The sequence below is a fragment of the Haliotis rubra genome, unplaced genomic scaffold (assembly GCF_003918875.1).
Source record: "Haliotis rubra isolate DU_JTF1 unplaced genomic scaffold, ASM391887v1 Scf1006, whole genome shotgun sequence".
NCBI lineage: Eukaryota > Metazoa > Mollusca > Gastropoda > Lepetellida > Haliotidae > Haliotis > Haliotis rubra.
In genome coordinates this window covers 67,736-93,751 of record NW_025764900.1, presented here as the reverse complement: position 1 = coordinate 93,751, position 26,016 = coordinate 67,736, and the positions used below count along the sequence as shown (strand labels likewise).

The 26,016-nt window shown below is 39.7% G+C and overlaps 1 protein-coding gene and 1 long non-coding RNA gene across 8 annotated transcripts in view; both read left to right on the top strand.

Moving 5' to 3' along the window:
• The first annotated feature begins 1,976 nt into the window (after positions 1-1,976).
• LOC124267768 lies at positions 1,977-3,248 on the top strand. Of its 7 annotated transcripts, none has more exons than XR_006896118.1 (4): positions 1,977-2,104; positions 2,354-2,515; positions 2,626-2,679; positions 3,005-3,248. It is a non-coding gene; the product is annotated as an uncharacterized LOC124267768 (long non-coding RNA). The 7 variants fall into 7 exon arrangements; XR_006896127.1 differs by having other exon boundaries at positions 2,599-2,679; XR_006896117.1 differs by lacking the exon at positions 2,626-2,679 and having other exon boundaries at positions 2,978-3,248.
• Positions 3,249-3,285: 37 nt separating this feature from the next.
• LOC124267818 (sushi, nidogen and EGF-like domain-containing protein 1) overlaps positions 3,286-26,016 on the top strand; it is a 30,118-nt gene continuing 7,387 nt past the window's right edge. The window contains exons 1-11 of the mRNA XM_046702818.1: positions 3,286-3,381; positions 5,111-5,267; positions 5,933-6,055; positions 8,038-8,154; positions 11,597-11,719; positions 17,692-17,811; positions 22,227-22,349; positions 22,603-22,749; positions 24,150-24,272; positions 24,496-24,642; positions 25,871-25,993. Of these exons, the coding sequence (XP_046558774.1) occupies positions 3,286-3,381; positions 5,111-5,267; positions 5,933-6,055; positions 8,038-8,154; positions 11,597-11,719; positions 17,692-17,811; positions 22,227-22,349; positions 22,603-22,749; positions 24,150-24,272; positions 24,496-24,642; positions 25,871-25,993 (1,399 nt within the window). The remainder of the gene's footprint in view (positions 3,382-5,110; positions 5,268-5,932; positions 6,056-8,037; positions 8,155-11,596; positions 11,720-17,691; positions 17,812-22,226; positions 22,350-22,602; positions 22,750-24,149; positions 24,273-24,495; positions 24,643-25,870; positions 25,994-26,016) is intronic.

Below are 26,016 nucleotides of genomic sequence, written 5' to 3'. Positions count from 1 at the left end.
GGGTCTGAAGTATAGGGAGAGACCATATCATTGAAGAACCTCTCTGGGTCTGAAGTATAGGGAGAGACCGTATGATTGAAGAACCTCTCTGGGTCTGAAGTATAGGGAGAGACCATATCACTGAAGAGACTCTCTGGGTCTGAAGTATAGGGAGAGACCATATCACTGAAGAGCCTCTCTGGGTCTGAAGTATAGGGAGAGACCATATCATTGAAGAGAACCTCCCTGGGTCTGAAGTATAGGGAGAGACCATATCATTGAAGAGAACCTCCCTGGGTCTGAAGTATAGGGAGAGACCGTATCACTATAGAGAGCCTCTCTGGGTCCGGAGTATAGGGAGAGACCATATCATTGAAGATAGCCTCTCTGGGTCTGAAGTATAGGGAGATACCATATCATTGAAGAGAACCTCTCTGGGTCTGAAGTATAGGGAGAGACCATATCACTGTAGAGAGCCTCTCTGGGTCTAAAGTATAGGGAGAGACCATATCACTGAAGAACCTCTCTGGGTCTGAAGTATAGGGAGAGACCATATCATTGAAGAACCTCTCTGGGTCTGAAGTATAGGGAGAGACCATATCACTGAAGAGAGCCTCTCTGGGTCTGAAGTATGGGGGGAAGTATACACATGACAAAATAAGCTTTTAACTAAACTCTTGTTTCAGATTCTGTTTGTACTAAACTGAAGGAGGCTGCCAGTAACTTGGATCTGTGCACACTTTTCGGCGCGGTCACTGCAACATGTGTTGGAGACATTGCTGGGGGTCAGCTCTGCCAGTGCCCCTACACTCACAATGGTGTCATCTGTGAAAACCCTGGAGCAGCTCCAGGTGTGTAGACTGAGGAAGAGCCTTTAAGAATCTTTGTGCTTCTAACAAAACAGTGATGAGTGATTTCGCACTCAGCTGACCATGCTTTCACAGGCGTGGAAATAACCCATTGCCCGACGTCCCAGTGCAATGTTTTTTTTCTGTCAGGCAGTTGACTTTCCAATGTTAATTATGTTGTCTGTTTAAAATATCAGCAAGAAAATCGACCGGTATAGTGGAAAAATTATCAAGGCAAGTAATTTTACATGTGCCACTGTGCCTTGAATAAACTAGCAATTTTAAGGGTTATTTCCACCCATAATTTCATTTTATTGACAACTATTCCTTGCAGTGAGCCTGACTGACTGTCAGCGTCAACAGAGGCTGTTCAGCTACATCACCTATATGCTGAACACTACCGACAGCAGGAATGCCACTCTCAACTCCCTGAGAACTATTTTCAATATCCAGAAGCTGAAAACCCTCTTGCAGGACTCCACCAGCCAGATGCTTCCCCAGAGGGAGTGCACCAATGAAGGCTTCAACTCAGTCCAGTGTGAGATCAGTATGGACAATTTGAACTCTCGCAAGTGCTATTGTGCAGACACAAGTACTGGTGGGATTCTACCTGGACACAGTAAGAGCAGCATGAGACCCACTGACTGTTCAGGTAAGTGTTTGCAATAGTTGTTTTGTATACACTTAGAAAACTATGAAACGATATTTCCCATCTAAACAACCCAGTGGGCTCTGCAACAATTGTGGACACATAGGTTACACACACAACAGTTCTCACACAACAGTCCTCACACACAATTCTTCTCACATCTTAAAAATAGATGTCACACATCCCCACACACACAACAGTTCTCACACAACAGGCCCCACATCAACCAGTTCTCACATCCCCACATCCCCTCTAACAGTTCTCACACAACAGGCCCCCACACACATAACAGTTCTCACACACATCAGTCCCCACACACATCTGTCCTCACACACAGCAGTCCCCACACACAACCGTTCTTGTGTGATGTTACATGGGAGGTGTTCTAGTGTGATGTTACATGGGATGTGTTCTAGTGTGATGTTACATGAGGAGGTGTCCTAGTGTGATGTTACATGGGGAGGTGTCCTAGTGTGATGTTACATGGGAGGAGGTGTTCTAGTGTGATGTTACATGGGAGGTATCCTAGTGTGATGCTACATGGGAGGTGTCCTAGTGTGATGTTACATGGGAGGTGTCCTAGTGTGATGTTACATGGGAGGTGTTCTAGTGTGATGTTACATGGGAGGTGTCCTAGTGTGATGTTACATGGGAGGTGTCCTAGTGTGATGTTACATGGAGGTGTTCTAGTGTGATGTTACATGGGAGGTGTCCTAGTGTGATGTTACATGGGAGGTGTCCTAGTGTGATGTTACATGGGAGGTGTTCTAGTGTGATGTTACATGGGAGGTGTTCTAGTGTGATGTTACATGGGAGGTGTTCTAGTGTGATGTTACATGGAGCACCCGAGGTGTCCTAGTGTGATGTTACATGGGAGGTGTTCTAGTGTGATGTTACATGGGAGGTGTCCTAGTGTGATGTTACATGGGAGGTGTCCTAGTGTGATGTTACATGGAAGGTGTCCTAGTGTGATGTTACATGGGAGGTGTTCTAGTGTGATGTTACATGGGAGGTGTTCTAGTGTGATGTTACATGGGAGGTGTCCCTAGTGTGATGCTTACATGGGGTGTCCCAGTGTGATGTTACATGGGAGGTGTCTAGTAGTGTGATGTTACATGGGAGGTGTTCTATTGTGATGTTACATGGGAGGTGTTCTAGTGTGATGTTACATGGGAGGTGTCCTAGTGTGATGCTACATGGGAGGTGTCCTAGTGTGATGTTACATGGGAGGTGTTCTAGTCAGCGATGTTACATGGGAGGTGTTCCCAGTGTGATGTTACATGGGAGGTGTCCTAGTGTGATGTTACATGGGAGTTGTCCTAGTGTGGTGCTACATGGGAGGTGTCCTAGTGTGATGTTACATGGGAGGTGTCCTAGTGTGATGTTACATGGGAGGTGTCCTAGTGTGATGTTGGGCAGGTCCTGTCGTGTGATGTTACATGGGAGCTTGTCCTAGTGTGATGCTACATGGGAGGTGTCCTAGTGTGATGTTACATGGGAGGTGTCCTAGTGTGATGTTACATGGGAGGTGTTCTAGTGTGATGTTACATGGGAGGTGTTCTAGTGTGATGTTACATGGGAGGTGTCCTAGTGTGATGTTACATGGGAGGTGTCCTAGTGTGATGTTACATGGGAGGTGTCCTAGTGTGATGTTACATGGGAGGTGTCCTAGTGTGATGTTACATGGGAGGTGTTCTAGTGTGATGCTACATGTGAGGTGTTTTAGTGTGATGCTACATGGGATGTGTCCTAGTGTGATGTTACATGAGAGGTGTTCTAGTTTCAGTCCCAGACCCAGCAGCAGTTGTGATGGGACGCTTTGAGTTGTTCATGGGGTGGCACCAAGTCTTCAATGACACCTCCTCTGCCGAGTACAGAAGCCTTGTCCGCAACATCACCAACGCTGTAAGTGTGGCATTCTTTGTGTAGTCACAGGGTAGAACACTGATGTTATTAGTATGACAATCTGTGTGTACATACACTATACTGCCTGTATGTTTGACTGGGGGGATTAGTGTGTTCTATGGGTATTCTACATTGTGTATTTACAGTAGGCTTCTGTTACAGTTGACTCAGAGGTTTAAGGATATACCCAATCTTGCCAAGGTCGAAGTTACAGGTGTGATGTAAGTACAAGTATTTACTTTTTGAAGAATTTAATTCTGCTTCTATGATTTTAGTAATAATTCTTTTATTATCAAATTATTGCACAAACTTGAAAGAAACTTGTAAAATATTTTTTTTCAGAAATCCTGCAGATAATACAAGACTGACTAACTGAGTTTGGTTTTACGCCGCTTTTAGCAATATTCCAGCAACATCACGGCGGAGATAATACAAGACTGACTGACTGAGTTTGGTTTTACGCCGCTTTTAGCAATATTCCAGCAACATCACGGCGGAGATAATACAAGACTGACTGACTGAGTTTTGTTTTACGCCGCTTTTAGCAATATTCCAGCAACATCACGGCGGAGATAATACAAGACTGACTGACTGAGTTTGGTTTTACGCCGCTTTTAGCAATATTCCAGCAACATCACGGCGGAAATGATACAAGACTGACTGACTGAGTTTTGTTTTACGCCGCTTTTAGCAATATTCCAGCAACATCACGGCGGACTGACTGACTGAGTTTGGTTTTAAGCCGCTTTTAGCAATATTCCAGCAACATCACGGCGGGAGACACAAGAAATACATCACAGCGGAGATAATACAAGACTGACTGAGTTTGGTTTTACGCCGCTTTTAGCAATATTCCAGCAACATCACGGCGTAGATAATACAAGACTGACTGACTGAGTTTGGTTTTACGCTGCTTTTAGCAATATTCCAGCAACATCACGGTGGAGATAGTACAAGAACATTTGTAGAATGTCTTGATTGTTTAATGGAACTTAATATTTCTGTGGTCACCTGGCATTGGTGTGGGATGACACATTAAACCCCTTAACATTTCAACATGGTTTTTGATTAGCTGTTAAATGTTTGACCACATTCATATTTTAAACTTATTCATTATACCACACCACTCTTTCTTGAATGTTATGGTTGAAACTTTACAAGGATTTATGGCAATAAATTATCAACAAACAAGCAAGATTATATCATATTTAAATGTTTCGTCAAGAATGTGTTTACTGAAACAGTACAGTTAGCTCATTTTAGAGATGTCACAGCCAGTTTTATCAGAAAGGGGACTGTTAATGTAGACATATGTGAACTACATCAAACTTTTCATAGTTTTTTGTACAATTAGTGTATGTCAGTAGATGGACTTTGAAGACACTTGTGACATGGAGAATTAATTGACAGAGTAATGGCAGTTGATGACATCATGTGCATCACCAGCTTATACGAATGACTGTGGCCTGATAGAATATTACCATAATCTGAGGTTTCTGTGCACATGCAGTTATGACTGCTTTCTTTTTAATTATTCAGACCAAACATCAAACTGTTGGTTTCAGGAGGGGATGTTGCTTACAGGAGATGTAATATTCTTTTTGCAAGGTATCAAAAATGCTTTTGCAGGACGTGGGTGTGAAAGTGCTGTCTGTTTACAAGAATACCCAGTTGACCGAGAGTTGTGTTGTTTCATACTGTTATTTGATGTGTTATTGCTGTTATACAGGCTTCAAGCATCAGGAGCAGCTGTTATTGGCTACAAGCTATTGTTTTCAAGTGCACCCACTGCAGCTCAGCAGATGATGTTCCTAAATTTCACAAACACCGTCAAGACAACTGGTCTTATTGTTGGCGTGTGATAACCCGCGGTTACAATGGAACAGGTAATATGCTTATGACTTGTGAGACAACATTAAGTATTGATGCAGATCAAATATGTCCAGTTGTTGCATGTTATGTCATAGGACTGTTATGTCAGTAAGACTAAGAGATTGACCTTGCACCTGGATGTCAACCCTACCAGTGTGTGTGACCTGGGTGTCATCCCTACCAGTGTGTGTGACCTGGGTGTCATCCCTACCAGTGTGTGTGACCTGGGTGTCAACCCTACCAGTGTGTGTGACCTGGGTGTCATCCCTACCAGTGTGTGTGACCTGGGTGTCAACCCTACCAGTGTGTGTGACCTGGGTGTCATCCCTACCAGTGTGTGTGACCTGGGTGTCATCCCTACCAGTGTGTGTGACCTGGGTGTCATCCCTACCAGTGTGTGTGGGTGACCTGGTGTGTCATCCCCTCCCAGTGTGTGTGACCTGGGTGTCATCCCTACCAGTGTGTGTGACCTGGGTGTCATCCCTACCAGTGTGTGTGACCTGGGTGTCATCCCTACCAGTGTGTGTGACCTGGGTGTCATCCCTACCAGTGTGTGTGACCTGGGTGTCATCACTACTAATGAGTGTCAACATACATGGCTGTTGTGTCCACCCTCTCAGTTCTTAGATTTTCTTGTAAGTATATAACTTTACTCATGATGGAAACGGAATACTTCCAGATTCTGCACGCCACTGTATGAACAACTCCATGTGTGGAAATGGTTACTGTAGCAACAACAGATGTGTTTGTAACCAAGGTTACTGGGGTCCCCGTTGTCAGAACAGCTCGCATTCAACCAACAGTAAGTATGATGTATATCTATTTATGTCAACAATGGCGTATTAGATAATTTTATATATGTTAATGTCTACGGTGTTTGTGATAGCGATCCATTTGACAAGAAACGTAAATGCTGGTGACATATATCAATCTGACATGGTACCTGATATCTATGGAACAATCTATTCAGTTTCCATGTTTAACTGATATCAGTTATTCATAGTCCATGTTTAACTGTTATCAGTTATTCTGAGTCCATGTTTAACTGTTATCAGTTATTCTGATTCCATGTTTTAACTGATATCAGTTTCAGTTTCCATATTCAACTGATATCAGTTATTCAGGTTCCATGGTTTAACTGATATCAGTTATTCAGTTTCCATATTTAACTGATATCAGTTATTCATAGTCCATGTTTAACTGTTATCAGTTATTCAGAGTCCATGTTTTACTGATATCAGTTATTCTGATTCCATGTTTTAACTGATATCAGTTTCAGTTTCCATATTCAACTGATATCAGTTTCAGTTTCCATGTTTAACTGATATCAGCTATTCAGGTTCCATGGTTTAACTGATATCAGTTATTCAGTTTCCATATTTAACTGATATCAGTTATTCTGATTCCATGTTTTAACTGATATCAGTTTCAGTTTCCATATTCAACTGATATCAGTTTCAGTTTCCATGTTTAACTGATATCAGTTATTCAGGTTCCATGGTTTAACTGATATCAGTTATTCAGTTTCCATATTTAACTGATATCAGTTATTCAGAGTCCATGTTTAACTGTTATCAGTTTCAGTTTCCATATTCAACTGATATCAGTTTCAGTTTCCATGTTTAACTGATATCAGTTATTCAGGTTCCATGGTTTAACTGATATCAGTTATTCAGTTTCCATATTTATCTGATATCAGTTTCAGTTTCCATGTTTAACTGATATCAGTTATTCAGGTCCCATGGTTTGACTGATATCAGTTATTCAGAGTCCATGTTTTACTGATATCAGTTATTCAGAGTCCATGTTTAACTGAAATCTGTTATTCTGATTCCATGTTTTAACTGATATCAGTTTCAGTTTCCATTATTTAACTGATATCAGTTATTCAGAGTCCATGTTAACTGATATCTGTTATTCTGATTCCATGTTTTAACTGACATTAGTTTCAGTTTCCATATTTAACTGATATCAGTTATTCAGGTTCCATGGTTTAACTGATATCAGTTATTCAGTTTCCATATTTAACTGATATCAGTTATTCAGACTCCAAGTTAAAGTGATATCTGTTATTCAGTTTCCATGTTTAACTGATATCAGTTATTCAGAGTCCATGTTTTACTGATATCAGTTATTCAGAGTCCATGTTTAACTGATATCTGTTATTTTTATTCCATGTTTTAACTGACATTAGTTTCAGTTTCCATATTTAACTGATATCAGTTATTCAGGTTCCATGTTTTACTGATATCAGTTATTCAGATTCCATGTTTTAACTGATATCAGTTTCAGTTTCCATATTCAACTGATATCAGTTATTCAGGTTCCATGGTTTAACTGATATCAGTTATTCAGAGTCCATGTTTTACTGATATCAGTTATTCAGATTCCATGTTTTAACTGATATCAGTTTCAGTTTCCATATTTAACTGATATCAGTTATTCAGGTTCCATGGTTTAACTGATATCAGTTATTCCAATTCCATGGACATTGTTTTCAGGTTGTCATTACTGTGGCAGAGTAAAAAAAATGTGTTTCTGTGAATGAACTATACTCAGATATGAATACTTTCAGTCACATATTTGTAAAGGGTCTTCTAGTTTTGTAATGTCTGCGAGAGGTATGTGTTTTCTCGGTCATATGATGATAATTGCACAAAAGAAACTGATGGCAATCTCTGGATAATGATTTGACCAATCAGGCGTGTCAAAATGCTATTTAAGCACCATTACTAGACTAATGTCCACAAAGATTCCAATTCCTGCTGTCACAAATGTTTTCAGGTTCATGTTCCATCACATGCTACAATGGAGGAAGTTGTCTGCAGAGTAATGGTTTGAGCTTCTGTATGTGTTCCAATGGTTACACAGGATACCAGTGCCAGTCAAGAATGTCTCACAGTAAGTGTAGCTTACATGGCTGTTGTGTCCACCTCCCAGCAAGTGTAACATACATGGCTGTTGTGTCCACCTCCCAGTAAGTGTAACATATGTAATAGGCTTCTCTGCCCAGTGACAGTTGAAGTTGGTATAGTAGGGTTTAGGACCTTGCATTGTGTACTTTTTATCCCCCCGGCATGTAATGCGGGGATATAGTCGTCGCCTCGTCTGTCTGTCCATCCGTCCGTAATCATTTTGTTTCCGGAGCATAACTCCAAGACCATTGGATATTTGTCAACAAGAATTTGTAGATATATCAAACAGAACCTAAGGTGGTGCCTTTTGCTATTTACAGATTTTTGTCATTTTCATTTTTCTCAGTTTCCATGGAAGCTTTTTGGGCTCAGTCTTAAAGGGAGGGGTGGGCTTCGTTTCCGGAGCATAACTCAGAAACCGTTCAGTATTTTTCTGCAAAACATGGTAGATATATCAAACAGAATATATCAAACTTAGTCTCAAAAAGGAGGGGTGGGTTTCGTTTCCGGAGCACAACTTGAAAACCGTTTAATATCTTTTAACAGTACTTGGGAGATATATGAGACAGATCTTGAAGTGATGCCTTTTGCTATTTACAGATTTTTGTCATTTTTATTTTTCTAGGTTTCCATGGAAATGATTTGAACTTAGTCTCAAAAGGGAGGGTTGGGTTTCGTTTCTGGAGCATAACGTGAAAACTTCTTAATATATCTTTCAACAAAACTTGGCAGATATGTGAGGCAGATCCTGAAGTGGTGCCTTTTGCTATTTACAGATTTTTGGCATTTTTATTTTTCTCAGTTTCCATGGAAACGTTTTGGACTTGTCTTAAAGGGAGGGGTGGGCTTCATTTCCGGAGCATAAATCAGAAACCGGTAGATATGTCAAACAGAACCTAAAGTGGTGCCTTTTGCTATTTACAGATTTTTGTGATTTATTATTTTCTTGGTTTCCATGGAAACGATTCGGACTTAGTCTCAAAAAGGAGGGGTAGGTTTCATTTCTGGAGCACAACTCGAAACCTTCTTAATATCTTTCAAGAAAACTTGGCAGATATGTTAGGCAGATCCCAAAGTGGTGCCTTTTGCTATTTGCAGATTTTTGTCATTTATGTTTTTCATAATTTCCATGGTAACGATTTGCACTTAGTCTAAAATCAAGCTGGACTTTAAGTAACTGTCAGCTGATTTGTTCTTACAGAGATGTGGGGGCCAGCGGAATATGTCATCTTCTGATGACTCTTGTTTTATGTGGTGATGATAAAGCAGCCAAGGTCAAATAGGCTCTATGAATCAGGCCTCATTGCTGGTAAAAACATAACAAATAGAAAAGACAAACTGAATAATTTATTTACAAAAACCTAAACCTATCCTAAGCTAACAACCTAACCTAATCTATACCTAAAAATCTAACCTAAGCCCAAACCGTAATGAGACATGGTTCTGAAATCAGAGCCTATGTCCAAAACAAATAAAATTTATATATTAATTTCCTAGGTTATCAAAAAGCCTATCTACTTGGTCTGGATTACCAGGACTCAAGCAACTGAAATAAATGTCCTCACCACTAGTGAACCAGTGGACTCAAAGACAAGGAGTGCTGTGAAGCTACTCCCTTTATAGGGCTAGAGGCAGGCAGTGCATGTGCTGCACATGCCAAGCAGACCACGCGAACCTGCTGGGTGTGTTGTGGCTATGCATATCAGCATATCAGCCGAGAACAAACTAATAACCCATGTTATATTAACCCAACCCCAAAAGAACTCAAACCTTACCCCAAATATCCTAAACGACCACACATACATGGCTGTTGTGTCCACCTCCCAGTAAGTGTAAAATACGTGGCTGTTCTGTCCACCTCCCAGTGAGTGTAACATACATGGCTGTTGTGTTCACCTCCCAGTAAGTGTAATATACATAGCTGTTCTGTCCACCTCCCAGTGAGTGTAATATATATGGCTGTTGTGTCCACCGGCCAGTAAGTGTAACATACATGGCTGTTGTGTTCACCTCCCCTGTGCTTAACTTGTTTGAGTGGCATTTTAGAAGTTGAGACGTACAATATATAACGAGCTTTATGGATAACAACTTTATGGTAGGCGATGCTGAGTCTAGATTTGATACAGATTAATGTATTGCCGTTGTCAAGCAAGAGTGGTACATGAAGTGTAGGAGCTGCATATATATCCTACACTTCATGTACCACTCTTGCTTGACAACGGTACAAGAATCTGTATCGAAACGTCGCACTCACGAAAATAAAGAAGTTGTTATCCATAAAACTTGTTATATATCCCATGTGCTTGTAATATACATGGCTGTTCTGTCCACCTCCCAGTGATTGTAATATATATGGCTGTTGTGTCCACCGGCCAGTAAGTGTAACACACATGGCTGTTGTGTCCACCTCCTATTAAGTGTACCATACATGGCTGTAGTGTCCACCTTCCAGTAAGTGTAACATACACGGCTGTTGAAGTTTTGTTGGGAAAAACGAACCGTATACTTATGTAAAATAAAAACTAAGAAGAGAGAGATTTAAATGCTAAATCTGAATATCATAAGCTTTCATGGTGCCAGGTAAGAAGCTCATCGATATATACCATTGCAGACAAGACAGGTATGTGCCCACCGATGAACAGCACAATGATGGGCATCTGTGTGGAGGACTGCATGGCTGTTGTGTCCAGGCCTGCACATCTGATGCAAACTGTACGGGAGTAGAGAAGTGCTGCTCAAATGGATGTGGTCACACTTGTCAACAACCTGTCTACTATCACAGTAAGTGTAACATACATGGCTGTTGTGTCCACCTCCCAGTAAGTGTAACATACATGGCTGTTGTGTCCACCTCCCTGAGAGTGTAACATACATGGCTGTTGTGTCCACCTCCCCAGAAATTGTAACGTATATGGCTGTTGTGTCCACCTCCCTGTGAGTGTAACATACATGGCTGTTGTGTCCACCTCCCTGAGAGTGTGACATACATGGCTGTTGTGTCCGCCTCCCCAGTAATTGTAACATACATAGCTGTTGTGTCCACCTCCCAGTAAGTGTAACATACATGGCTGTTGTGTCCACCTCCCAGTAAGTGTACCATACGTGGCTGTTGTGTCCACCTCCCAGTAAGTGTAACACACATGGCTGTTGTGTCCACCTCCCAGTAAGCGTAACATACGTGGCTGATGTATCCACCTCCCAAGTATGTGTAACATACATGGCTGTTGTGTCCACTTCCCAGTAAGTGTAAAATATATGGCTGTTGTGTCCACCTCCTGGTGAACGTAGCATACGTGGCTGTTGCATCCACCTCCCGGTGAGTGTAACATACATGGCTGTTGTGTCCACCTTTCGAGTTCTTACATATTCATGTTGCTAAAGACAAATATAATGTACATGTACTAATGATGGAAACGGAATACTTTCAGATACTACAGGCCAGTGTATGAACAATTCCATGTGTGGAAATGGTTACTGTTCAAACAACAGATGTGTTTGTAACCAAGGTTACTGGGGCAAATACTGTCGTAACAGCTCTCGCACAGTTTATGGTAAGTATTTGTAGATCTATGTTAATGTCTTCAGGGAGCTTGAATCAGATCTACTGTAAACATACTTTTTTTCGCTTGGTGCAAATTTCGCGGAATTGACAGTTTCGACATCGCGCAGTCAATTTTTCGTGCAATCAGTAATTGCCGGAACTACCAGCTGTCTCTTAGGCCGCCACTAATATCAATGAAAACAACCAGAGTGGCTTAACCTGTCCGACAGCGTGTATTGCTTACTCACAGGAAATCCCTACCTGCGCGATGTATACAGTAATACTTTTACTCAAGGTAGTATTAAGTACTTAGGAAGTGAGATATCGTGATGGTACTAGTATACTATATAAAGAGATGAAAAACACATCAGTCTTATGTTCCAAATTCTGATGATCTGACGATGGCATTGCGAATGTGATTAAAGAAAGCACCTACCCCTAAGACACCTGGAGTTCCAGACTTTGTGATTTCATTTCGTGATATGTAGGAATAAATATAAATAAAATCTTAATGAATAAATAAAATACTGCTGTATTATTTCTTTCCGAGTCGTTTCATGGTAATCTGTTTGTATCAAACCATCTGTCACTACTATTGGTCAAAATAGAACATGTTGGGACATGATTTGGGAAATCCATTACAGCGACAGTTAAGTACGATTCTTTATGCTACTATCAGTCGTCATTTTAAGATTCCCGTAGATTTCTGTCTTCAAACTTGAGTGAATGAATGAAAGGTTTATATGCTGTGTATAAATTTTCGTGGTGAAATATTATGTGCGAGAATAAAACCTTCGCGATACGGTTTACAGTATGTTAATGTCTACTGATGGAGTGTGATAAATCTATATTAATGTCTTCAGGGAAGGTGATAGATTTATGTTAATGTCTTCAGGGAGAGTGATAGATCTATGTTGATGTCTACAGAGAGTGTGATAGATCTATGTTAATGTCTACAGAGAGGGTGATAGATCTATGTTAATGTCTACAGAGAGGGTGATAGATCTATGTTAATGTCTACAGAGAGCGTGATAGATTTATGTTAATGTCTACAGAGAGGGTGATAGATTTATGTTAATGTCTACAGAGAGGGTGATAGATTTATGTTAATGTCTATAGGGAGGGTGATAGATCTATGTTAATGTCTACAGAGAGGGTGATAGATCTATGTTAATGTCTACAGAGAGTGTGATAGATCTATGTTAATGTCTTCAGGGAGCATGATAGATCTATGTTAATGTCTAAAGAGAGTGTGATAGATCTATGTTAATGTCTACAGAGAGTGTGATAGATCTATGTTATGTCTACAGAGAGTGTGATAGATCTATGTTAATGTCTATAGGGAGGGTGATAGATCTATGTTAATGTCTATAGGGAGGGTGATAGATCTATGTTAATGTCTACAGAGAGCGTGATAGATCTATGTTGATGTCTTCAGGGAGGGTGATAGATCTATGTTAATGTCTTCAGGGAGCGTGATAGATTTATGTTAATGTCTTCAGGGAGCGTGATAGATCTGTGTTAATGTCTTCAGGGAGGGTGATAGATCTATGTTAATGTCTACAGAGAGTGTGATAGATCTATGTTAATGTCTATAGGGAGGGTGATAGATCTATGTTAATGTCTACAGAGAGCTTGATAGATTTATGTTAATGTCTTCAGGGAGTGTGATAGATCTATGTTAATGTCTTCAGGGAGCGTGATAGATCTATGTTAATGTCTATAGGGAGGGTGATAGATCTATGTTAATGTCTACAGAGAGCGTGATAGATCTATGTTGATGTCTTCAGGGAGGGTGATAGATCTATGTTAATGTCTTCAGGGAGCGTGATAGATCTATGTTAATGTCTTCAGGGAGCGTGATAGATTTATGTTAATGTCTTCAGGGAGCGTGATAGATCTGTGTTAATGTCTTCAGGGAGCGTGATAGATCTGTGTTAATGTCTTCAGGGAGGGTGATAGATCTATGTTAATGTCTACAGAGAGTGTGATAGATCTATGTTAATGTCTATAGGGAGGGTGATAGATCTATGTTAATGTCTACAGAGAGCGTGATAGATTTATGTTAATGTCTTCAGGGAGTGTGATAGATCTATGTTAATGTCTTCAGGGAGCGTGATAGATCTATGTTAATGTCTATAGGGAGGGTGATAGATCTATGTTAATGTCTATAGGGAGGGTGATAGATCTATGTTAATGTCTACAGAGAGCGTGATAGATCTATGTTAATGTCTTCAGGGAGCGTGATAGATTTATGTTAATGTCTTCAGGGAGCGTGATAGATCTATGTTAATGTCTTCAGGGAGTGTGATAGATCTATGATAATGTCTTCAGGGAGGGTGATAGATCTATGTTAATGTCTACAGAGAAGGTGATAGATCTATGTTGATGTCTACAGAGAGTGTGATAGATCTATGTTGATGTCTTCAGGGAGGGTGATAGATCTATGTTAATGTCTTCAGGGAGCATGATAGATCTATGTTAATGTCTACAGAGAGTGTGAAAGATCTATGTTAATGTCTACAGAGAGGGTGATAGATCTATGTTGATGTCTTCAGGGAGCGTGATAGATCTATGTTAATGTCTTCAGGGAGTGTGATAGATCTATGCGTGATAGATCTAAGTTATGTCAACAGGGAGTGTGATAGATCTATGTTAATGTCTACATGCAGTGTGATACATGATAGTTTCTTAACCCCCTGGATGCCACAGGGACATATATGTCCTTCCCCTTCATCCCTCACTTTGAAGTCCAATGAAAATCAAAATATCCCACGTACACAAATACACTTCACATTTTCGAATTCTGCAGGAAATCTCCTGTTTCTTGATACCATCCACTCGTATTTTATACGAAGCTCAAGTGCTGAAAATGACCTTTCAAAATAGGCTTCATCGAAAATGTCGCCATTTTTGACACAGTACGAAATCGTGATTCACAGCGTTATTTGCTGTATGTTTTGAAATGTGAAAATCGGATAATTACTGGGAGTATTGAATTTAACAAGTAACATATTAATGAACACTGATATCACTTTTACATGAAATCGCTAATGATAATTCTGAAACGTTGCCAATGAATCTAGAATCAGTTGGGATGTTTTCAAAAATATACTTACACGAACACCATAGAGCGCTTTCAGCCATATTGGAATCAATTAATTTGTCTGGGGAAAATTTAAGAATACACAGTGTAAACACAGTACTCTTAATAAGAGACCATATACTAAATATTATTTATTATATCGTCTCTGCTTCAATATAGCAATTGAAAACATGCGGTAATAGTGGACAAACAACAATCCGACAACCCAGCAGATGGTCATTTAACATTTAGTTTAGTTAGTGTTAATTAACAAGAATGCATCTGTCATTTCTTTTAAGAAATAGTTTTTTATAACATACACACACTATGACAGCCAGTAACTATCCCACAGTCAGGTGGATCAGAAACTAATTTCGAAATTATTTCGATTCCCCAGTTTTGTGGTATAAAATCGACGCAACTTTCCAACGACTTAAACGAGCAAAATTGTCATAGTTTAAAAAATTGAAAATTAGCTGCAATGTTAAACTAATAAAATATCTTTCAGAAATAACATGGAAAAAATTAACAACAATAAGGGCCACTGGCTTGTGCATAACGTTTACAATCGAAAACCGAACGTAATAGCGGCATTAACCGCCTTACTGAACTCTGCTTGAGCACATCTTGCCCGCTCTTGATAGCCTAATTATCCTTTTATGTAACATAAAATTAATTAGGTGCAAACTCTCTTAGACATTCTTCACAACGATATAATATATATCCAAAGCGAGATGAATTCGATGTTCTGGTGATTTCGACGATTACATTGCTCGCGCTCTATCGGGGCATTACGTGCGCGATTGGAGTGCACAAACAGTTTCACTGGTAGGGCGGATGCAAAAAATATCAATATTATTTACCCGAAATCGTTAATACCACTTCAGATGCAAATCAATTGCCTATATAACCAAATATAGCAAAAAAATCTGTAAGATCTGTCGTCTGCTGGTGACAAGCAATATACCAGATATAAACAGGAAGCCACGTGATCACAACACTCACTCGCATGGCGGAGCGAAAAGTTTACAAATTCCTGATGTGGAGATCACCAACAGTTTCGCCGAAATGATCATATCATCAACGCTATTTTTGTAGGAAACACTTTATATTTTTTGTGTGAAATAGATAAATATATCCCTTTTCACTCAAAGTTAGTAAAATAAAATTACGTTTTTGTCTTACATCGTCGAAAAAAAACTGTCACCGGGATTCTCTGTTGGAAGCCTAATAACACTGAATCACGTTTCTCAAAACCCCGCTACTTTTGAGTAACACAGTATTTTAATCGAGTGAATATCAAAATGTACATAAACATGAAAAATGTACATAAACTGCAAAATTAACTCACAGCAACCGAGGTCACATCGATGATCCAGTTCCAGTTGCTGCACCATGAGTCGAATGACAAGGTGGTAGGGTCCTGAATGAACTTCAACTAAGATGGCGGGTGCAAAATTATGACGTGAAGGGTGACGTCATTCCGACGTCATTTCCCGCGGTAACAATAAGGCATTGTGTCGCAACATTTTAAAAATGTCATCAAAATGTGTAGGTGTGATATCATTTCAAAATCTTTTAAGAACAAGTCATAATAAAAAAACACATTTTAAATGTGATGACAGATCCGGCTAAAACATTTCAGGAACGTTTTAAGGCACTTTAATGACAAGTCATACATTAGAACGTGGCTGAGTGAGATAATTGTTTGTGATTGCAGTGTATGTACTGTTTATGTCACACAAACGTTACAACAGAAACAGTGTTTTAAAACGTGATGACAATATTTCATTAAACATGTTCTTGCACAACATTTCAGCAATGTTTTAAAGACATTTCACTAATATGTTATGAAATAGTTTCACCCATGTTACAGCATGACGTTTCTGAACAACACTTTGAAAACATTTCAAAAAACATTTTCAGTATTTTTGAGATATTCACACATTATTTGTATGATTATGTTCGTGCATAATCTCTGCAGTGTTTAAAAAAATTTCACTAATATGTTGTGAAATAGTTTCACCCATGTTATAGCATGACGTTTTTGAATAACATTTTGAAAACATTTCAAAAACACTTTCTGTGTTCTTGAGAGATTTACAAATTATTTATATGATATGGCACGGCTTTCATCATTAAGCTGCTAATATGATGAACATTTTCATCAGGCCATAATCTTGCATGATTTAAAAGTGTATTATAAATTAACAAGTTGGAGAGAGTGATATAGTTACAAAATGATCCCATGAAAATTCACTTGCCAGTCGGGCCAGGGACTGTGGAGATTTACTGGCCCGACTGGATTTTTACTAGACATGGGCTACCGGGCCAGTGGCTATTTCGCACACTGTTTGTATGATATGGCATAAATGTGTGCACAAAGTTTTTAAAACGTAATGACAATATTTCATTAAACATGTTCTTGCATAACATTCCTGCAGCGTTTTAAAAACATCTCACTAATATGTTGTGAAATGGTTTCAAACACGTTATAGCATGACGTTTTTGGACAACATTTTGAAAACATTTCAAAAACATTTTCAGTATTTTTGAGAGATTTAGACATTATTTGTATGATATGGCATAAATGTGTGCACAATGTTTTTAAAACGTGATGACAATATTTCATCAAACATGTTCGTGCACAACATTTCTGCAACGTTTTAAAAATATTTCAATGACATGTTATGAAATAGTTTCACTCATGTTACAGCATGACGTTTTTGAATAACATTTTAAAAACATTTCAATAACATTATGATTTGTTGTGAAACATTTTTATAACGTTCCAAAAACATTTTGACAAAAATGTTTTTGAAAAACTATTTTGAAACATTATGAAAATGTTTCGAAAATGTTTTGGGTTAACTGGGTATGCACATGTGTCTTTTCAGTGATGTGTGACGGCTGTCATAATGGAGGGACCTGTGTGTTTCGCAATGGTAGCTTGAGCTTTTGTATGTGCACCAGGGAGTTTTCTGGATTGTCCTGTGAGCTCAGGCTCAACTCAACAGGTACGTTTGGAAATAGCAATTTTCTGAGACACCAGTGTAAGGTGAAAGTGATAATTGTATAATCCTTACAGCTAAGACGTCAATCTTTATCAATCTTTAGTTCAATACTCAAAGGCCAGAGGCCTTTAGTACAATACAGAAGCACAATGTTGAACAGTTATATATACGATATTGATATTATGTTTTCATACATGTATAACGTTGCGACGATGCTCAATGGCAGTTATTCTTTCTGAGATTCATAGCGTGATATATAAACATAGCAACATTCTGAATCATATGATGGTTGTTGCAATTTAATAAGGAATTAAATTTATCTATAGATGGATGGACATAGTAAAATTCTTTAAGGTACATTCTACGTAGTTTATCATATAATGGACATACAAGCAGAAAGTGATATTCATTTTCTAAGACATTGATATTGCATGATTTACATAACCTATCTTTTATCTTCATATATCTACCTTTTTCGATCCACAAATCATGTGAAGAGCAGCGAATACAGGCTAAACTTACTCTAATTTTTTTTATCGTGACACATGATAGATAATGCTCGGTATAGACGTATGGTTTAAAATATGCATAGTAATCACATTTTGTAGAAAAAGAAAGTTTTCAAGCCAGTTTTGTTGGTATATATCTTAGCTAAGACGTCATGATTACTGTATTTTGGCGATATATTCCCGTTATTAATCACTAGATACATGTTTGTATAACGTTCTGTATTGATTGAATATACACTTTCTATAATGGCTGTAAAGAACCAAAGAGTTCAAAGTACCCTGACTGATTTATATAACCACAGGAAACAATAAAAGAAATATTTATTCAAAAATATAATTTAGTTCAAGTGATGTTCAAGGCATGTTGTCTTACTATCTACCTAAATGATTGCAAGTTCACCTTTAAAATATCAACGTCCTACAAAGATGACCACAGTTATTATGCTTGTATTGATTTTCTCATAGGGTTTTAAACATTCTTGTAGGGTTTAAACATTCTTGTAGGGTTTTAAACATAATCTTACAGTGTTTTAAACATTCTTTTAGGGTTTTAAACATTCTTGTAGGGTTTTAAACATAATCTTAAAGGGTTTTAAACATTCTTGTAGGGTTTTAAACATTCTTATACCATTTAAGCATTCTTGTAGGGTTTTAAACATTCTTACAGCGTTTTAAGCGTTCTTGTAGGGTTTTACACATTCTTACAGCGTTTTAAGCATTCTTGTTGGGTTTTAAGCATTCTTACAGCGTTTTAAGCATTCTTGTCTGGTTTTAAACATTCTTACAGCGTTTTAAGCATTCTTGCAGGGTTTTAAACATTCTTACAGCGTTTTAAGCATTCTTGTAGGGTTTGACCCGTGAAGATGCCGGGGGTAGAATAGGTCTTCAGCAACCCATGTGCTTGCCATAAAAGGCGACTATGCTTGTCGTAAGAGGCGACTAACGGGATCGGGTGGTCAGGCTTGCTGACTTGGTTGACATATGTCATCGGTTCCCAATTGCGCAGATCGATGCTCATGCTGTTGATCACTGGATTGTCTTGTCCAGACTAGATTATTTACAGACCGCCGCCATATAGCTGGAATATTGCTGAGTGTGGCGTAAAACTAAACTCACTCACTCACTCTTGTAGGGTTTTAAACATTCTTACAGTTTTAAGCGTTCTTGTTGGGTTTAAACATTCTTACAGCGTTTTAAGCATTCTTGTAGGGTTTTAAACATCCTTACAGTGTTTTAAACATTCTTGTAGGGTTTTAAGCATTCTTACAGGATTTTAAACATTCTTACAGTGTTTCAAGCATCCTTGTAGGGTTTTAAACTTTACAGAATGTTGTATATTGCAGGGTGGTGAAAGACTTTAGTTTCACGTTGATTTAGCAATATTCCCGCAATATCATGGTGACACCAGAAATTGGCTTCGCACATTGTACCCAGGTGGGGAATTAAACTTCACTATTTGGAGTGACGAGTGAACACTTTAACCGCTTCTCCACTTCCAACTTCATTTTGCATGTATCTTTATGGCTGAAATGTCCTAAAACCTAAAAACCTAGTTGCTCCTGCCAAATTCCAGTTTCACCGCTTTTATTGCAATGTGTAATGTAGGAAAAAATATAATATTGAATTATCTAGATTATTTATTCAGAGGTTTACCCACTTAAATTTACTTGCACCTAGTGCAAGTTAGACTAATAACCAGGTTGCACTTTGTAATATTGGGTTGCACCAGTGCAAGTAACAAAGCGTGTGTCTCTTTGCAGTGAGCCTTTATACAGTGATGATGGCGGTGGGGTAGCCTAGTGGTTAAAGCGTTGGCTCGTCACGCCAAAAACCCGGGTTCGAATCCCCACATGGGTACATTGTGTGAAGCCCATTTCTGGTGTCCCCCACCGTGGTGTTGCTGGAATATTGCGAAAAGTGGCGTAAAACCAAACTCAGTCAATCAGTCATACAGTGATGATATTTGTTGTGTGACTTCCGCGATATATTTTCCATATATCTGTGAATGACTGTGAGATCTCTTTGATATAAATATGTTGTATATAATCTTGTGGCTCAAGTTGTTTAATTCATTTTCCCATTTACTTGTCACAGCTTTTCTTATTAAAATCAGAGTTTCTACATCCTGTAGGGGTAACTGCAGACCTTTCTTAACTTTTGGTGAAAAGAACATTTTTGTGGAATATTCTTGGGCATATTATCTTAATATCTGTGGTACCTTAATTCTTACTGGCATCTTCTCTGATCATTTCACTCAACAAATTCTTGGTCAACTTTGTCTTTGTGGGTGTACGGAACTTTGCCCATAAGGAACTTTCCCCACAGGAACTTTGCCCATAAGGAACTTTGCCCATAAGGAACTTTGCCCATAAGAAACTTTCCCCACAGGAACTTTGCCCATAAGGAACTTTCCCCACAGGAACTTTGCCCATAAGGAACTTTCCCCACAGGAACTTTGCCCATAAGGAACTTTTGACACAGGAACTTTGCCCATAAGGAACTTTCCCCACAGGAACTTTGCCCATAAGGAACTTTCCCCACAGGAACTTTGCCCATAAGGAACTTTCCCCACAGGACTTTGCCCATAAGGAACTTTCCCCACAGGAACTTTGCCCATAAGGAACTTTCCCCACAGGAACTTTGCCCATAAGGAACTTTCCCCACAGGAACTTTGCCCATAAGGAACTTTGCCCATAGGGAACTTTGCCCATAAGGAACTTTTCCCCACAGGAACTTTGCCCAAAAGGAACTTTCCCACACAGGAACTTTGCCCATAAGGAACTTTCCCACAGGAACTTTGCCCAAAAGGAACTTTCCCCATAGGAATTTTACCCATAAGGAACTTTCCCCACAGGAACTTTGCCCATAAGGAACTTTGCCCATAGGGAACTTTGCCCATAAGGAACTTTCCCCACAGGAACTTTGCCCATAAGGAACTTTCCCCACAGGAACTTTGCCCATAAGGAACTTTCCCCACAGGAACTTTGCCCATAAGGAACTTTCCCCACAGGAACTTTGCCCATAAGGAACTTTCCCCACAGGAACTTTGCCCATAAGAAACTTTACCCATAGGGAACTTTCCCCACAGGAACTTTGCCAACAATAATAATACAACATGATATAAATGATATGCACAGAAATAGCTTATAATATAGCACATTGACAGTTAAAAATGAAGAGCACTTCATTGTTCATTCTAATACATTTAACCATTGTTTTTTCGTTGCTGATAGTTCTTTCAGTACTTCATTGTTTTAGTTCAGCCTAATAGTGGCACCAACAGACTTCAGAAATTCTTCCATTGTTTTTTGTTGATGTAGTCAGTTAAGGTGGGTGAGTAGTAAGGTAAGTGTTTATTGTAATTAGAACAAGAAATACAAACAAACACAGAGACTTGGTGAAATGCAATTGATGTTTGATCTCTTTTATAAACAACACATCCTGAGCAGGGTATTAAGGTGGGTGAGTATTAAAATTTATATTGCGGGCAAAGTTCCTCCCCTGTAAAAAGTGTTGTGGGCAAAGTTCCTGTGTGGAAAGTTCCTGTGTGGAAGTCCTTGTGGGCAAAGTTCCTGGATTCGTCTTTGTGAAATGGTGCTTACATCTGATTTGCAATTGTACTCCATAATGAAATGGTCTATGTAATATGTACAAATATTATCTAGAGGTATCAAAGTCCACAGTAGGTTTATATCCAAAGTTACAAATCTGTGTCATTGAAGTTTCCTTTTTGGAGATTTTGTGTCTTGAAGGTCTGTTGTTGTTTTTTAATTTCTCCCTAAAGGTATTTCTTGAACACAGGGTGATTGATGATTTTATCTGTGCCTTTGATGTGCACACTTTGTTTATACTGTGTATTGTGTGATCAAATGTATCAGCCCTGAGATGTTTTACACATTCTGTTTTCAGATCTGTGTCAAAACATGACTTGCTACAATGGGGGATCCTGCTACCGTATGGGAAACTCTAGCTCCTGCATGTGTCCTCCAAGTTATACAGGATACATGTGCGAGACATGGATGCCAAACATCAGTAAATATTCTTGAAGTTTTGTTGGTAAAAGTGAACTGTATACTATGTGAAATTAAAACTGATAAGAGATTGCTCATCATAGCATGAAATGATTTAATATGATTCTGGATGTGTATGATGGAAGAGTCTTCGTTGCTGTAAGTCCACAAACAATTTGAGTTATAAATCATGGAAGAGATTTAAAAGACAAATCTGAATATCATAAAACTTTCATGGTGCCTTCAGACGTTAATGGCTACATATACCGTTGCAGACAGGACTGGTATGTGCCCACCGAGGAACAGCACCATGATGGGCACCTGTATGGAGGCCTGCACATCTGATGCCAGCTGTCCTGGAGTAGAGAAGTGCTGCTCTAATGGATGTGGTCACACTTGTCAACAACCTGTCTACTATCACAGTAAGTGTAACATACATGACTGTTGTGTCCACCTCCCAGTAAGTGTAACATACATGACTGTTGTGTCCACCTCCCAGTAAGTGTAACATACATGACTGTTGTGTCCACCTCCCAGTAAGTGTAACATGCATGACTGTTGAGTCCACCTCCCTGTAAGTGTAACATACATGGCTGTTGTGCCCACCTCCCAGTAAGTGTAACATACATGGCTGTTGTGCCCACCTCCCAGTAAGTGTAACATACATGGCTGTTGTACCCACCTCCCAGTAAGTGTAACATGTATGACTGTTGTGTCCACCTCCCAGTAAGTGTAACATACATGACTGTTGTGTCCACCTCCCAGTAAGTGTAACATACATGACTGTTGTGTCCACCTCCCAGTAAGTGTAACATGCATGACTGTTGTGTCCACCTCCCAGTAAGTGTAACATACATGACTGTTGTGTCCACCTCCCAGTAAGTGTAACATACATGACTGTTGTGTCCACCTCCCAGTAAGTGTAACATACATGACTGTTGTGTCCACCTCCCAGTAAGTGTAACATACATGGCTGTTGTGTCCACCTCCCAGTAAGTGTAACATACATGACTGTTGTGTCCACCTCCCAGTAAGTGTAACATACATGACTGTTGTGTCCACCTCCCAGTAAGTGTAACATACATGACTGTTGTGTCCACCTCCCAGTAAGTGTAACATACATGACTGTTGTGTCCACCTCCCAGTAAGTGTAACATACATGACTGTTGTGTCCACCTCCCAGTAAGTGTAATATATATGGCTGTTGTGTCCACCTCCCAGTAAGTGTAACATGTATGACTGTTGTGTCCACCTCCCAGTAAGTGTAACATACATGGCTGTTGTGTCCACCTCCCCAGCAGTAAGTGTAACATACATGGCTGTTGTGTCCACCTCCCAGTAAGTGTAACATACATGACTGTTGTGTCCACCTCCCAGTAAGTGTAACATGCATGACTGTTGTGTCCACCTCCCAGTAAGTGTAACATACATGACTGTTGTGTCCTACCTCCCAGTAATTGTAACATGCATGGCTGTTGTGTTCACCTCCCAGTAAGTGTAACATACATGGCTGTTGTGTCCACCTCCCAGTAAGTGTAACATACATGGCTGTTGTGCCCACCTCCCAGTAAGTGTAACATATATGGCTGTTGTGTCCACCTCCAAGTAAGTGTAGCATATTTGGCTGTTGTGTCCACCTCCCAGTAAGTGTAACATGTATGGCTGTTGTGTCCCCCTCTCCATGAAGTGTAACATACATGGCTGTTGTGCCTACCTCACAGTAAGTGTAACATGTATGGCTGTTGAGTCCACCTCCCAGTTTATAAGTGTAACATATATGGCCGTTGAGTCCATTTAGGTATCTTACACATTATTTTTTCAGATCCTTGTCAAAACATGACTTGCTACAATGGGGGATCCTGCTACCGTATGGGAAACTCTAGCTCCTGCATGTGTCCTCCAAGTTATACAGGATACATGTGCGAGACATGGATGCCAAACATCAGTAAATATTCTTGAAGTTTTGTTTGGAAAAGTGAACTGTATACTATGTGAAATGAAAACTGATAAGAGATTGCTGATCATAATGTGTGAAATGATTAAGTATGATTCTGGATGTATATGATTGAAGAGTAGTCACAATTTGAGTGATGGAAGAGATGTAAATGCCATATCTGAATATCATAAGCTTTCATAGGTAAGAAGTTCATCGATATATACCATTGCAGACAAGACAGGTATGTGCCCACCGAGGAACAGCACAATGATGGGCATCTGTGTGGAGGCCTGCACATCTGATGCAAACTGTACTGGAGTAGAGAAGTGCTGCTCTAATGGATGTGGTCACACTTGTCAACAACCTGTCTACTATCACAGTAAGTGTAACGTACATGGCTGTGTCCACCTCCCTGAGAGTGTAACATACATGGGTGTTGTGTCCATCTCCGAGTAAGTGTAACATACATGGCTGTTGTGTTCACCCCCCCAGTAAGTGTAACATACATGACTGTTGTGTCCACCCCCCAGTAAGTGTAACATACATGACTGTTGTGTCCACCTCACAGTAAGTGTAACATACATGGCTGTTGTGTCCACCTCCCAGTAAGTGTAACATACATGGCTGTTGTGTCCACCTCCCAGTAAGTGTAACATACATGGCTGTTGTGTCCACCTCCCTAGAGCGTAACATACATGGCTGTTGTATCCACCTCTCTAGAGTGTAACATACATGACTGTTGTATCCACCTCTCTACTGTATGTGTCCTTCTCCCTAGAGTGTAACATACATGACTGTTGTGTCCACCTCCCAGTAAATGTAACATACATGACTGTTGTGTACTCCTCCCTACAGTGTAACATACATGACTGTTGTGTCCACCTCCCAGTATGTGTAACATACACGGCTCATGTGTCCTTCTCCTAGTAAGTGTAACATACATGGCTGTTGTATCCACCTTCCCAGTAAGTGTAACATGCGTGACTGTTGTGTCCACCTCCCAGTAAGTGTAACATACATGACTATTTTGTCCACATCCCAGTTAGTGTAACATACATGGCTGTTGTGTCCTCCTCCCAGTAAGTGTAACATATATAGCTGTTGTATCCACCTCCCTAGAGTTTAACATACATAGCTGATGTGTCCTCCTCCCAGTAAGTGTAACATACATGGCTGTTGTGTCCACCTCCCAGTAAGTGTAACATACATGGCTGTTGTGTCCTCCTCCCAGTAAGTGTAACATACATAGCTGTTGTGTCCACCTCCCAGTAAGTGTAACATACATGGCTGTTGTGTCCACCTCCCAGTAAGTGTAACATACATGACTGTTGTGTCCACCTCCCAGTAAGTGTAACATACATGACTGTTGTGTTCACCTCCCAGTAAGCGTTAACATAGCTGACTTTTGTGTTCACCTCCCAGTAAGTGTAACATATATGACTTGTGTCCACCTTCCAGTAAGTTTGGGATACATGGGTGTTGTGTCCACCTCCCTGAGTGTGTAACATACAAAGCTGTTGTGTCCACCTTTCCAGTTCTTACATATTCGTGTTGCTAAAGACAAATATAATGTACATGTACTCATGAGGGAACTGGAATATTTTCAGATTCTACTGGCTACTGCACGTACAATACTGAGTGTAACAATGGTTACTGTGCCAACAACAGATGTATGTGTCACCAAGGTTACTATGGCTACCGTTGTCAGCACAGCTCCCATTCAACCAACAGTAAGTATGCTGTATATCTGTTT